This window comes from Salvia miltiorrhiza, chromosome 5 (assembly GCF_028751815.1).
Source record: "Salvia miltiorrhiza cultivar Shanhuang (shh) chromosome 5, IMPLAD_Smil_shh, whole genome shotgun sequence".
Taxonomy (NCBI): Eukaryota; Viridiplantae; Streptophyta; class Magnoliopsida; order Lamiales; family Lamiaceae; genus Salvia; species Salvia miltiorrhiza.
The window spans coordinates 26579800-26594658 of NC_080391.1; the positions used below are offsets into that span (position 1 = coordinate 26579800).

The 14859-nt window shown below is 37.2% G+C and overlaps 1 protein-coding gene across 1 annotated transcript; it reads right to left on the bottom strand.

The window, feature by feature from the left end:
• Positions 1-10668: 10668 nt before the first annotated feature.
• LOC131024708 (probable E3 ubiquitin-protein ligase RHA4A) lies at positions 10669-12564 on the bottom strand. Its single transcript, XM_057954248.1, has 3 exons — positions 12106-12564; positions 11927-12015; positions 10669-11008 (listed from the first exon to the last, which is right to left on the bottom strand). The coding sequence occupies exons 1-3, from the start codon at positions 12307-12309 to the stop codon at positions 10804-10806; spliced, it is 498 nt and encodes a 165-aa protein (XP_057810231.1). The 5' UTR covers positions 12310-12564; the 3' UTR covers positions 10669-10803.
• Between the last annotated feature and the right edge of the window lie 2295 nt (positions 12565-14859).

Consider the following 14859-nt stretch of genomic DNA (forward strand, 5'->3'; position numbering starts at 1 on the left):
AGGTTCAATTTGAACCGAATTAGGTGCATTCGCAAGTGCTCCATCAGTTGAACCAAGTTGTTTCTTGTAATACTCAAACAACTCATTCAATGAGTTGCGCACCTCCCCCAACAATTCAATTGCTCGCTGCGGAGCATAAACTTTCTTCAAGCACTTTTCCACATGTGTTATCTTCTGTCTCGGATCCAACAATGCAGCAATGTAGAACAACTTGTTCATTCTTGGGTTCATCTCATCAGTTTCCAACCAATACTTTCCAAGCTTGTCCTTCATCTCATTGGCCATGGACCTAATCTCAGTATCGGTGTCCTTCTGTAACTGAGTAATGAACTCAAAGATAGAGCACATTTCCTTGAAAAACAAATGGGCAGAGACATATGTGGTACCTGAGAAGAGAAGTGTCAAATCATGAAATAAAAGACTTGCTTATTTCCTTTAAAAATAAATTGACTAAGACATAAGTGGTACCTGAGACTGAGAAGTGTCAAATCATAAAATCTGCCCAAATAATCACAAATCATCCTCACTTTAGCCCAATCATTGTTGTCAGGAACTCCAATTGTCAAGTCTTTGTGCTTCTTTTGATTCAAATCATGTACAAATTCCTTAACTACATTCACATGTAGATTGAAGACCTCAACATATGGCACAGCAGACTCGAGCATCAAATATGTAGAGTTCCATCTCGTCGGCACATCCAAAGTCAAAGACTTGCTGCAAGCAATCTTCAAGGCCTCCACATAACCTCTAAACTTATCCGCTCTAGATGGTGATGCCTTTATCCATTTGACGGCTTCTCTTACTCGTCTCACGGATATGCCAATCTCATCCAATCCCTCCTTCACAATTAAGTTTAGGATGTGAGCAACACAACGCATGTGTAAATACTTGCCACCAACAACACTTGTCCCCCACCTCTCAAAGTCTGGCTTCATGTACCTAATTGCAGCATCATTTGACGTTGCATTGTCCATCGTGCAACAGAGTACCTTATGCAAGCCCCACTCCTCCACTGATGATATGATTGCAGTAGCAAGATCATCGCCTGTGTGACTCATGCACTTGCGAAAACTGATTATCTTTTTATGCAATTTCCAGTCCTTGTCGATGCAATGTGCTGTGACACAAATAAAATTTGTGTTGTTGATCCCTGTCCAACAATCAGTCGTGATCGACACTCGTCCCATGCCTTTAGCTTGAAAAAAAGTTTTCAAAATAGCCTTCCGCTCCAAAAACAATCTCATACAATCAGCTCTTACTGTTTGTCTGCCCGGGATCTTGAACATAGGACATGCGGCCTCTATAAACATCTTGAACCCCTCACGCTCGACAAATCTAAATGGAAGTTCATCCATGATGATCATCTGACACAATGCCATTCTAACAACATTTTGATCGAATTTCCAACTTGTCAACGATCCTGTTCCATCAGTAGTGGGTTGTAAGTTGAGAACCGATTGACTAGCTGTTGCTTTTGCTTGATGCTTCTTCAAGCACGAAGTAGTATGATTCCTCAAAGCAGTGGTGCCGTTTCTATTCGGATCAGCCTTAATTTTTGTGCCACAACGCTTGCATTGCCCTTTCTTAATCTTTTCATCCCCTTCTCCTTCCATAAGCTGAATATAATCAGCCCAAACATCGGACCTTGTCCCAGAAGATTTCCTAGTTTTTTTTGCCTTTGGTTCTTCATCATCACCTTGTAGTTCACGTATTTCAACCTCTTCAAACATATCATCGTCTTCAATTCCAAGCCTATTGCTAGCTTGTTGTGTGATAGATTGCGATCCATCTTCAATTCTCTCCATCTAATCAAGAAGTTCGTCAACTTATTACTTAATCAAGACAACATACTAAAAAAAAAATTATTGTCCAAATCAATTTAATTAATAAAGCAAAGATTATTAAACACATTGCCTATCATCATCTCAATTTATATAATAAAAAAGAGTTAAAAGAGACCATAATCAATTTATATCATCATCGATTTATCATCATTCATCAGACTCGAGCAAGAAATTAAGTTACTAAACTCTATAAAAATAGTACTTATCTTTTTAAGAACCACGATATTACTTCTGTAAAGTTTACTTTTTGGATATAGAAACTTGGTAAAACACATCCAGATCTCTCTGTAAATGAAACAAAACCAGTAAATATTGGTATATATGCGAAACATATACAACTAGTATTATTCCGTCCATCTCCATACAGAAATACAAACACACTTGAAGAATAAGGAATATATTCCCAAATTATTGAGTTCTGTTTAATTATATTAACCAAAAAGGGATAAGCACTAACCCTCAAAATAAGTTAATCTTGCAACTTGCAAGTTTGCTTACACTAGAATCCAAAACTCCAGTTCATCGTGAGTCGAAAGCAATAGTTTGGGTGCTTTTGTTTAAGATAATATTTATTTATTCTAAAATTTTTAACTTTGATCGATCAAGAGCTCAAAACGAACTTCATTTTCATAAAAGGTTTATGGTAATCATGTCAAAGAATCATCAGTATCAAATCACCAACATGGCAACACATAAATACATCATATCATACATATTCAAAGGAAGAAACTAAGTGACGAGCTGCTGCCCCCGGTCTCAAATCACCAACACATATAATACATGATACATCATTATAGCAACTCATGAACTTCTCAAATTAAACAATGGCTAAAATCTAAAAAATGAAGAAAAGAAAATATGGTAACCTGCTGAATGGACGAGCTGCTGCTGACGGAGGGAAAAACGGGGGAGGAGGCGAGCCTGGCAGACTGATCGACGCCGGCAAAGTGACGAGCTGCGCTGCTGCTTTCGTAGGGCAAAATCGGCGGAGGAGGCGCCGGTGCAAGGGACGAGCTCGAGCGCTGCTGCTACTGGGACGAGCTGCTGCTGCTGCTCGAGCGCTGCTGGGACTGCCGGACTGGAGAAAGGGAGGGAGGCGCCGGTGGGAGAGGCAGCGGCGCCGGCGCCGGTGGGAGGCGGGGATGGGAACAGCCGAACAGAATAGGAAGAGAGGCGAGAGAGCGGCTGGACTGGATGGAACAGTTTGGAAATTCAAACTTGGATGAAGTGGCGGAAACCCTAACCTAAATGACTAACTATTGTTTAATTAATTAATTAATTAAATTAAAAAAAAACCGGTTAATCGGTTTAACCGGTTAACCGACCGGTTAAACCGATTAACCGGTTAACAGTTAAAGTACTAACCGATAACCGAACCGAACCGGGAAAAACCGGTTTTCGGTTAACCGATAACCGGTTTTTTCCGGTTCGGTTACGGTTATAACCGAAAAACCGGCACCGAATTACCACCCCTAGTTATATTAATGACTTTAAGACTCGATTAAGATCTCCAATTAATTTAAATATATTTGATATAGATTATATTATAGCCTTTACTATAGATTATGCCCAATAAATTGAAATCATGTCTGGCAATCTCGAAGTTCAAGTAAAGGAAGATTATATTAGTTAATTTATAAATCAATATATTGCAAGGATTTGCTTTTAAATATTGCAGGATGAAGTTGATCGGAAGTGAAGATAGTTCAAAATGTAAGGACAACCTTGTGCAAGTACCAAAAATGAAGGAATGTACTTGGAGAGTAATCAAGGCTCGAAGATCAACCTTGATCCTAGTAAATACAATTATCAACACGAGGGCTGGATAAAGGTGAGAGATCAACTTCTAGCAAGCTCCAACTGCACCACGCCTTAGCTAATAAATGCTGATCAAGGGCGGATTCAGAATTTAATAATGGGGTGGGCTGAAAAATAATTACTTCAACGCAATAAATTTTATGAATATCAAGAATTTTTAATGTTCATATAAGTTGTGCCCTACGTGACTTCAATACATAAAATTCATCAATAATTGAATCTATATCTATATCTTTAACAAAATCTCTCTCAATATAAAGCATCAGTGAATCTTCAAGCAAATCATATCCTATCTTGTTACGAAGTGCCGTCTTCACATGCTTCATTGCAGAAAATGCTCGTTCAGTTGTAGCAGTAGAAACATGCAATGTCAAAAATTAGATGAATTAGTCTAATTAACATAACATAGACCTTCGATCTTCCACTCTTAGTAAGTAGTTGACTCAACTCAACAAGTGTAGAAATTTGAAACTCCTGCATCTCAATCACACCGTGCTTATAATGTCCCAACTCATACTCTAACGAAACAATAACTTGATTAGTGAAATCTTCATGATAGAATTTCCTCGCAAGCTTGCAAATATTATCACTATTGAATGATTCGAAAGACTTTTTAGGATCTAAAGCCACGCTGAGAGAAAGCAATTCAACCGACACATCATTAAATCTTGTATTCAACTCCATCAAGATGTAATCTATTGCTCCATTGAAAACATCAAAATGGTAATGATGTTCAATTGTAGTTTGCCCACGAGAATGACCAACCTTATATGGAGAATCCAAATTGGGGACATCAATATCATTCCTCAAGCAAAAAACCTTGACTTCTTCAAGAAATTCTTCCCATCCACTTTCTCTCAATTCTTGAAGAATAGTTTTAGTAGTAGAGACAAAAACAATAGCAGCCAAAATATCTTGAACTTTTCTTTGAAGAATCTGACAAAGAGAGTCAGTAACTCTCATAATCCTATGCATTAGATGTAGTGTGAATACAAATTCAAAGCTCGCCATATTTTTGTAAACTCCCTAAACTTTGGCTTTAGATCTTCCATTCTGAGAATGTTCAATGAGACTTTCAAACACTTTACATGTTGTAGCATACATACCTATCAAACTCTTCACATAGTTGTAGTGTGAACTCCAACGAGTAGCTCCAGCTCGCTGCAAATTATCAATTTGATTGGCACCACTTCCATAATCAAGTTCTTCTGCAGCCAATAAACTCTAAATTTCGTGTCTTTGAGCAACGTGGAGTTGAGATACACTCTTAGTGAAGAAGTTATAATATTAAAAACATTATCCAAGTGAGAAATGAACTCCCAAACAACACCAATATCTTTAGCTGCAGAAACTATTGCCAACTGTAGACGATGAGCAAAGCAATGAGTATAATAGACATATGGACAATCTCTAAGAAATAATGCCTGAAGTCCATTCCATGAACCACGCATATTACTAGAACCATCATATCCTTAGCCTCTCATTTTCTCAACTTGCAGATCATGATGAGAAATAACATGACATATCTCTGTTTTCAATTTATTGAAGTAGTGTCACTAACGCTTTTAATTGCAAAAAAACGTTCAGCCAAAATTCCATGATCATTCACAAACCTCAAGATAATGGCCATTTACTCTTTCTTGGAGATGTCTTGTGCTTCGTTAACAAGAATACAAAAATATTTATCTCCAACTTCTTCACGAATCATTTGGCTTACTCTATTGGCCATTATATTAAGAAGCTCTTTCTGAATTTCTGGAGCAATATATTGAGCATTTTTTGGAGAATTATCAAGAACAACTTCATTAACTTCTGTATTCATATTTGAAAAAGCCTTCATCAATTCAATAAAATTCCCATGATTGGATGAAAATGATGACTCATCATGACCTCTAAAAGCACAACCTTGAAGTGCTAGTCATCGAAGGCTTGTGATCGAGGTCTTCAAGCACAGTCGATTCGTTTGTTTCTCAATAATTGATTGAGAATGCATCACTTTGTCTATATGCCCAATTGGTCTCATCAAATCTTTAGCACGTCTTAAGCACATAGTATGTGGTGATGTAGTTGTCGAACCAACATGAGTAAGAATTGCGCACTTATTTCCTTGATTTATTCTTTTCCAGTTGTCAAATCCTTCCTTGACTAATGCAGAAGAGCCAGACATATTAACATCACTGATGAAAATAAAGCAATAGAAACAATATGCCTTATTTGTGGAAAGCGAATACTCCAACCAATGGAACTTATCAAACCATCTCTTATGAAAATTACGATTTTGAGTGCCAAACTTTGTAACAGGATACACTTTCATTTTCAGTTGGTAAGGCCTAGCTTTGAGATATGCACGTCTTATATCGTCTCGTGCATTAATAGAATATTCACACAATTATTTTCTTTAACCTTGATCACGCTCAATACATGTGACTGGATTTTGCTCTACAGGAGTTGATGGAGATTGATTAGTTTGATTTTGGGCAGCTGTGGTTGAAGGTTCCGAGCTACCTTCATTGTCTTGAGTATCTTGATGATCGCGTTTCTTAAAGAAAGATGATATAAGTCCTTTCCCTTTCTTTGCAGTATGTTGGTGTTCCATTTAAATTACTACAAGAAATTTAAAAATAAAAAATTAAAAGTTTTATAATGTTTGCTTATATGTATCGAAACTAACAATTACAAATTAAAACGAGTGTTTCAAATAAATAATGACAAATTATTTTCTCTATTTCAATCTTCAGTATCATGAAATTAAATTCAACAAAAATAAATTCAATTTCGATATTAATTATGTTGGGAACTTAATGAAATGTCCTATCCCTAGTTTTGAAGATACCAAAACTCTTTGTTATTATTGTAATAGACTAGAACTTTTCGAACTCAAGTGTTAGAGTTCATGTTTCTAGTTAAATCTGAAGACTGAAGATTGAAGACCACAACTGAAGAAAGCCGCAAAAGACAAGTCAAATGCATCCGTTTTGACTGAACGAGAGTTTCACTGAACTGTCAGTGATGACTAATGTTTTAATGCGGAGCAAATGGAATTAGCGGATTGATGCTCCTGACAAGTATCAGTCGACATTCTTCATCGGACTGAAGCTCTGAAGCCAGCATTAAATGCTCTTGCAGCCGCATTAAATGCAGAGATTTTGAAGATCGTCCTTTCTCTGCAGAGAGTTCCTATTTGGTGCAACCTTTTCAAAGGCTCCTTACCGGATGTACTTTGAGACGCCGTTCTTCACCAAAATAGGAACCTCGAAGATTGTAGCCTCAGCCATATTCAAATCTACTCTCACAACGGCAGAAATCCTGAAGACCATCTCTCCAACGGATCTATTCAAGACTTCGTCTATAAAAAGAGCTCGATGAACACTACAATCTTCACCGATTCAAATACATAAGCTGAAACTCTGTCAAATTTGCAACTCAGCCTTCAACTGCCTTCAAAAGTTTGAATCGTGGAAGAGAATCATCAAACCATAAATCAGATCACTGATTACAAATATTCTCTTAGTTTCTTAGGCAAATCCTTGTAATACCCAAAGCTCAAGATTTTGATTACTTGAGAACCTGTTCTCAGTAATCCTAGTTGGAAGAGACCAGACCTCCTTTTCAACCGAGCGAAAAAGAGTGTTTGAGAAGAGCGGAGTTCAGACCAGAGTTCTGACTCCAGAGATCTTAGCGAAGTGCTGATAGGGCACGAGTGTGTCTAAGCGTGCTAAGAGTGAGCGAGAAATCCAACACAGGGTGTTGATTTTCATAACACTTCTCCGTTTTCGTTCAAACTTGACTCAAGCATTATCTGGACTTAAGTTATTTGACTGAATCAGATAACTAAAGTCATGCACTGATAGTTTTATCAGTATCAGTCACTAGCCTCTTTTCTATTGAAAACTGTTAAGTTCTTATCTCTTTTCATACATCAGTTTTCGCAAAGAATTACTCTACAGGTGTATTTCCCCCTCTCCCCCCCGATACACCTGTTCATAGTCCCTCCTGGACCCAACAAATTCTAAGTTATAATTTAAATTACATACCGTAATTATCAGACTTGTCTGTTGCTGAGATGACGGAGAATTGTCAAATTCAAAAATTTGAGCGAGACGACTCAGACGATAATTAATGGCTATTGTTATTGCTGGCTGCTAATATTTTGCTTAAAAATTCGTGCCCTAGTTGGTTTAATTAAGTCTATCTATCGCTGACTTGCCGCAACACTTTATTCCATTCCATATGTTGAATTTTTTATTTTTTTTCTTTTAAGTTGGGGTGGGCTATATGGGTTGGGATATGAGTTATTTTATTTAGATATTATATATATAAGGGTAATATTGGGCTTGCACTGGGCTGAAGCCCAGTGCAGCCATACCATAGATCCGCCCCTGATGCTGACATGGTTTTTTTCTTGAGGGTAAATATCACTTTCTGTCCCATCGTTTAACCGAATTATTGATTATGTCTCAACTTTCCGATAATATCTAATTGGTACTCAATCTATCAATTTTTTGTGTCCTGTAAAAAAATTTCTGCGCCCGGGAATTGACATGGAATGCCGGAGTTTGATTACGTGGACTCATTAATTCACTTGGAATTTTTAGCTATATTATAGTTAAAAAAAATTAATCTGAGATCGACGTCGTCTTCTCCCAGATCCCCATCTCTATCATAAAAAACGCGCTGATTGAAAATTAATTTGGTGATTGAAAATTAATCCCAGATCGGCGCCTATCCAGAGTCAGTAGCTCTCCTTCATATATGTGCTACATCTAATCTAATGCTGATTGAAAATTAATTTGGTGTTTATGTAGTGCAGAACTGTTAGTGAGTGTATATGCAGAGCGTGAAGAGCAGGCAAGGAACTGCAATCTACACGGCGGAGTGCAACCATGCCTTCCACTTTCCCTGCATCACCGCCCACTTCAGGAAGCAAAGCGCGCTCGTCTGCCCCGTTTACGCTGCCGTTTGCAAGGACGTCCCTCTGCTCGCCATCCACACGCAACAAACTGCCAACAAGAGGAGAAGATTGTCCGAATCGATCCCGCCACCACCCCTCTCTGTAGCCCTAAAATCAATAGAAGGTGCGACGCAATGGTTTATGTCGACGATGAGACCTTGCTCATGCCGAAATTCAATCATATTCGAGAGTTTGTGGTGGATGAAGGGGAGGATGAAGTGAGGAGTTTCAAGGGTTCTTCGTCAATCCCGTTTCCAGCAGCCACAACGTTTTCTCTTTCAACAATCCACCACAACAATACTAATACTAATTAAGTTTTAGCTTAGACATTGAAAGTGTCCATATATCAATTAAGTTTACACTTCTAATTCTAGTAAACATGTGTCTCCATTTACTAGCTAGACTGAACAATGAAGACTGAAGACCGCTGGACTGAAGATCGAAGAATTGAAGACGCTTGACTGAAGATTGAAACTGAAAAGGCTGAAGACAAAATACTAAAGTATTTTGTAGGACGAAATATCACTGAAGAATCAGTTATGACTGAACACTAGTGTTGGCCACGTGGAAAAAGCGGACTGATACTTGAATCAAGTATCAGTAGACATTCTTCCTCGGACTGAAGACTTAAGTTTAAAACAAGCCACGTATTCACACCAAGTACAGCTGCATTAAATGCAAAGGATACGAAGATCGTCCTCGCCTGAACAGAGTTTCCTATTTCGTGCTAACTTTTCAGAAGCACCATGCTCCTACTCCTAAGGACACCCAATCCGCAACCAATCAAGAGCCTTGAAGATTGAAGCCTCAGCCAAAGATTCAAAATTTGTCTCACAACGGCAGAAATCTTGAAGACCATCTCACCAACGGATCTATTCAAGACTTCGCCTATAAATAGAGCTCAAGGATCACTTTCAATCTTCACCGATTCAAATACTTAAGCTAAAACCTTGCCAAATTTGCAACTCAGCCTACTCAGTGCTTTCCAAAGTTTGAATCGAAGAAGAGAACATCCAAAGCCAAAATCAGTGCACTGATTACCAGAATTCTCTTACTGTCTTAGGCACTTTCATTGTAAACCTTTAGCCTAAGTTTCGATTACTGAGAGCCTGTTCTTAGTAATCTAGTTAGTATTTGAACTCTTTTCAAAAAGAGCGAAAAGAGAGTTTTAGACTGTTGTCTGAACTCAAGAGTTCTTAGCCCCTGCAAGCAAGACGTCTGTTGTCTTTGCAATTGCGAGTTGTGAAGGAGATAAGAAGTCCAATCCAGTGTGTATTGGCACTGAAACCTAGTTGTTTTAGTTTAAGGTTTGTTGTGCACCCGTAAGCACAAGCCCAGAGTGTCAGCTTGATCAGTTGGCCGTGGATGTAGGAACTCGTTTTTCGAACTACGTAAAAATCGTTGTGTTGTTTATCGCTTTCAGTTATTTCCTTTCTTTCGATGTATTCAAACTCTTTATCCAACTGAAAAGATAAACCTAAAAACCGACAAAATGTTAATCACAAAGGTTATTTCTTAGAGTTTAATTTCCGCTGCTGGTGTTATCAGTCTAACTGCAAATCCTTGGATAGTCAGTAAAATTTATAACACTTATCTGATTTCAAATTCTAGACTGAAACCTTACGTGGATTATCAGTTTATCGAGTTGTTGCTAAACTAAAATCAAATACTGAAACTATTTCAGCATCAGTCTAAACCCTTTCCTAAACTGAAACCTCCTTGACTATTGACTTCAGTCTACACTTTTCAGTATCAGTTGATACTCACTTCAGTTTTTAAAAAGAATTTTTAAAATAGCCCACTGGTGTATTCCCCCTTCGCCCCCCTCCCCCCCTCCCCCGCGCCTCATACACCAGTTCAGTGACCCTGCGGGACCCAACAACACCTTAACATTATTTTGGGGCAATTGACAACCGTGCAAAACAATAATTGATACTTCATATTGCAAGCAGAATTTTTGATCATGTACAAAATTAAAATTAATTTAATGAAAATTCATATACTTAGGCGCAATTATATTATATAAATGGAGCTTTATGTTACCATGCATGCATATATCTGAAAAACCATCAATTTTATTTTGTATCTCAAAATTGGACGACTACAACCTTTGTAGGAGTACTCGTGCATGCATGCATTCGATATTGCAATTACAAGACAACTATGTGTTAATTTATAGGTGGTAAGTAACTAGGCAGCTGTAGTTGTTGATTCCTGAGTTATATGGTGGTGGTGGTGAACGGCGCCGGCGACGGCGACGGGGGCTCTACAAAGTGGACAAGTGGAATGGTTGTGAAGCCAGTGGCGGATACATTCCACGTGGAAAATGTGCTTGCATGCCGGCACTTGAAGCACCTCCTCTTTCAACTCGAAGTCTCCCAAGCAAACGCAGCACCTATATATATATATGTGTATTTCAATTTGACAATTCACTTATGTAATGGAAATAATTAAAGATGCATGCTGATGATGCTATATTTAAGTATCGATGACACAATGATGTAATATAGTACAAAACTGTAACGATCCATAATGCACATAAATTTTTGGGCAGTAGAGTAGGAAGTTGTTTGACTGTAATTTTTTCAAAACAGTTTATACTCCCTAAATATATATAAGTGTTTGAAATATAAGTTTTTAAACAATTTATAAGCTGTAAAATAAGTATTCCAACAACTTCTAAAATTTCCAAAAAAAAAATTCCTTGATTTCAATTTATTTATTCATAATTTTATAAACAACAATCATTTTACGAGAACAATCTTACTTTGATTTGTTATTTTCAATTGTTCATCATATATTCTTCCAATTTTATTTATCTTCATTTTTTTTCTCCAACTAAAATTTTCTCTATCTAAATCACAATTCTCTCCCTATTATAAGCTCAATTATCCAAACAAAATAATAATTTATAATGAGCTTTCAGTTAAGATATTACATTTGATAAGCTTTTGAAATATTTCATGTATAAGCTCTTTAAAATAATTAAGTTAGCCAAACACCCCCAAGTAATAATTAAAGGAAATTAAAAAAGAGTACAAGTAGACAAAGCATATATATATATATATATATAGTGGGTCTCAGCATATGTGCCTAGGCAAGCTATATCTTACTAGCTATAAAGCCACTTTATGTATGTTGGCAGCCAAAAAAGTGAAAAATTCCCCAGCCATTAAACCTCCAACGTCCATTTCTAATTACCTAGCTAGTTGGCTAGCTGGTTTTAATCATGTATGTATGCATACAGCATATATAGGTAAAAAGTAATTAAATTAAGTATATGCAAATTAATGAAGAGGTAGGTCGGACTTACAAAGAATCCCTTGATTTCATACAGTCATCATACAGGATTTGGCAGAGCTTGTTCTTCACTTCATTTTTCAAATCGGGCTCACAATTAAGCTGGACGTAAAAAAATTAAGTGATTAAGAGAGTATTAATAATGTAAGTTTTAATTTGTGTAGAGAGAGAGAGAGAGAGAAACATGCATACCTCGGGAGCAGCAGTTGTGGTGGGAAGAAGATGCTGATGAGGTGAAAAATTAGCTCTTCTCTTGAGGTAAAAGAGGTAGAACAAGAGAAATAGAATGATTGAGAAAAGGATTGGAATTGAAAATATAAAGGCTTGATAAAGCTTGAGCTGGATTGCTTGAGGGTATTGGTGAGGAGGGCTGGGAGCTGATTGAGGAGACTTCATCGATCGATACTCTTTCCTAATTCAATGATCATTCAATTCCTCAAATCTATCTATCTATATATAAATTAATTTTCTAGCTAATCCTGCATGTTCTTATGGAGAGAGAGAGAGAGCGAGAGTAGAAATAATGAATAATGGGAATTAATATTAAAGAAGGATATATAGCTATAATACGCCTGGAAAGAACTTTAGAAGATCAAACTATATATTCCTTGTTTCTTCTTTTTCTTTTGAGTGAGAGATGGGACACCCCCACTTGATTTGGATCATGGCATGCCCGGCCCCAGTAATCATTCATCCTAATTATTTCATATTTTTTTCATTTTTCTTCTCAGATAAAGCTTAATCATTTTTTAATCATTTCATATATATTTCAATCAACTTTTGATTACATATGATCACTCCACTCAACGAATTAATCCCATAACATTGCAAGTAAGAATTCAGCGAGATATCGACTCACTATCTTTTCTCTTGTATACAATTGCAGCTCTAACGCAAAATTGACACGAAAATGTAATAATTAAGAAATCTCATTACACATAAAGTGTAGATCTAGTTACACAATATATATTAGGGTCATACTTAAATTATAAGTAGATTCAACGTCATGATAATTTTAATTACAAATATAGATATTTATATATATATATTGTTCACTTAATAGCTCGAGTCAAAATTTTCGGTGGCCAATTGAAGCTGACCTTTATCGCCGAAAATTAATTTGGAAACACTTTTCATCTACAAATATATAATTAAGCTTCATTTACATTCAATCACTCAGTGTCAAATCAATCTCTGGAACTATACTTAGTTTTAGTTGGCCGAAAATTTTGACTCGAGCTATTAAGTGGACAACGTAGATAAGTATAAACTACTATAATGGTAATATTTGTAAATCCAAATTAAAAGATTACCATGAAAGTGTTAGATGCATGGTTGTCTTGTTAGCGCGCTTATTTAAATATTTGACTTAGATTAAGTCGAAAAATCTTAAAATAAACAATAGATTAACTTATATGTGAGTTAGGTTTTCGATTCAAGGTATTTTAATTTTTCGAACTGTTATAGTTTAGATCTGCGACGACAAAAATGAAGTTTCGAATTGTTCCTAATTGAACTTTGTAAACTTTCTAATTTTATCGGTTCTGATTCAATTTTTAATCAGCAGACCCAAAAATCCATGAAAGTGTTATGTCTTTTTCAGGAAACTAGACAAGAACAGAATAGGAAATATCATAAAGTTAGAACTAGTACTATTCTATACAAATTTCTCTGGTACGAGGTTTTTTTTTTTTTTTTGAAGAAGTAAATCTATTTAAAAACTCAAGAAGAGTCGTCCAGTACAGTTTTCATCAACCAAAGAGGGAAATCTTCAAACCACCAAATGGCGTGAGTCTTAGATCTAGCATGCTGAGCTAGCTGATGCGCCGCACAATTGGCGGAACGCTGCTCATGAAACACACCTTGCAAAAAGTAGCCTCTCGCCGTTTCAAGGATGTCACAAATGTCGTCTGGTAGGAAGAGCGACCATCTTCTGGTTTAGCCATAACTCTTGCCGCCAGTAACGAGTCCGTGTAGATCTCTGTAGTTTTCAGCTCCGCTTCCACACTTGCTGTAATCCCGTGAACAACCGCCATGATCTCAGCCATCAAAACATTAGAGGACGAAGTAGTCGGTTTCGCCAAAGCAAAAACAATCTGACCCTCATGGTCCCGAGCAATAACCCCCACTCCAAAAGCTCCTCTCTCATCATCAACCATCGCATCGACGTCCACTCTAACCACACCCCGACGAGGCGCCACCCACTTCTTCGCGCCAACCTTCACTCCCATCAAGGCCTCCGCCGAGTATGTCGGTTTTGCAGCTTGATACACTTCCCATAAAGCCACACAATCTTCCTCCGAAACCTCTACCTCCTTCTTCCTGTCGTCATGAAGGGACCTGCACGCAGCAACCCAAATCTGCCAAACCATCAAAACCCAAAGTGCATAATCATCAAAGCTCATTTCCTGGTGCATGGCTCTGGTACGAGGTTAATTAGTTAAATTTCCTCAAAAAATGGAACATACACGTGTGCACAATTTCTATATATGTAATGTTTAATTCCTATATGTTTCATGCATATTTGTGAACGTTTTCATGCATAACAGTGTATCTTAATATGCAAAACTGCATATTAGATCTATGTATGTGTATACTAAGGTTAATATTTTCTCAATATGCAGCAAGATTGAGAGATGAGTCCAAAGAACCAGAACAAAGCCAAAAGCCTAATACACAAGAAGAGCAAAACAACGAAAAAGAAATGAATATCGAATCAATGGAGGAAGAAGCAGACAGAGGAAACAGAGGAAGCACTCGAAAGCACTAGCAAGGAAGTGCAGAAAAAGAAAAAAGGAAAGAAAGTCAAGCGGACAAAGGAAGCAGATGAAGCACTCGAAAACAGTAGCAAGGAAGTGCAAAAAAAACAACCGAAGAAGGCAGTTAGAAAGAGAGAACCAAAAAGAAAGAGAAAAAGAGAGTGTACATATATCAAACCGAAAAGGC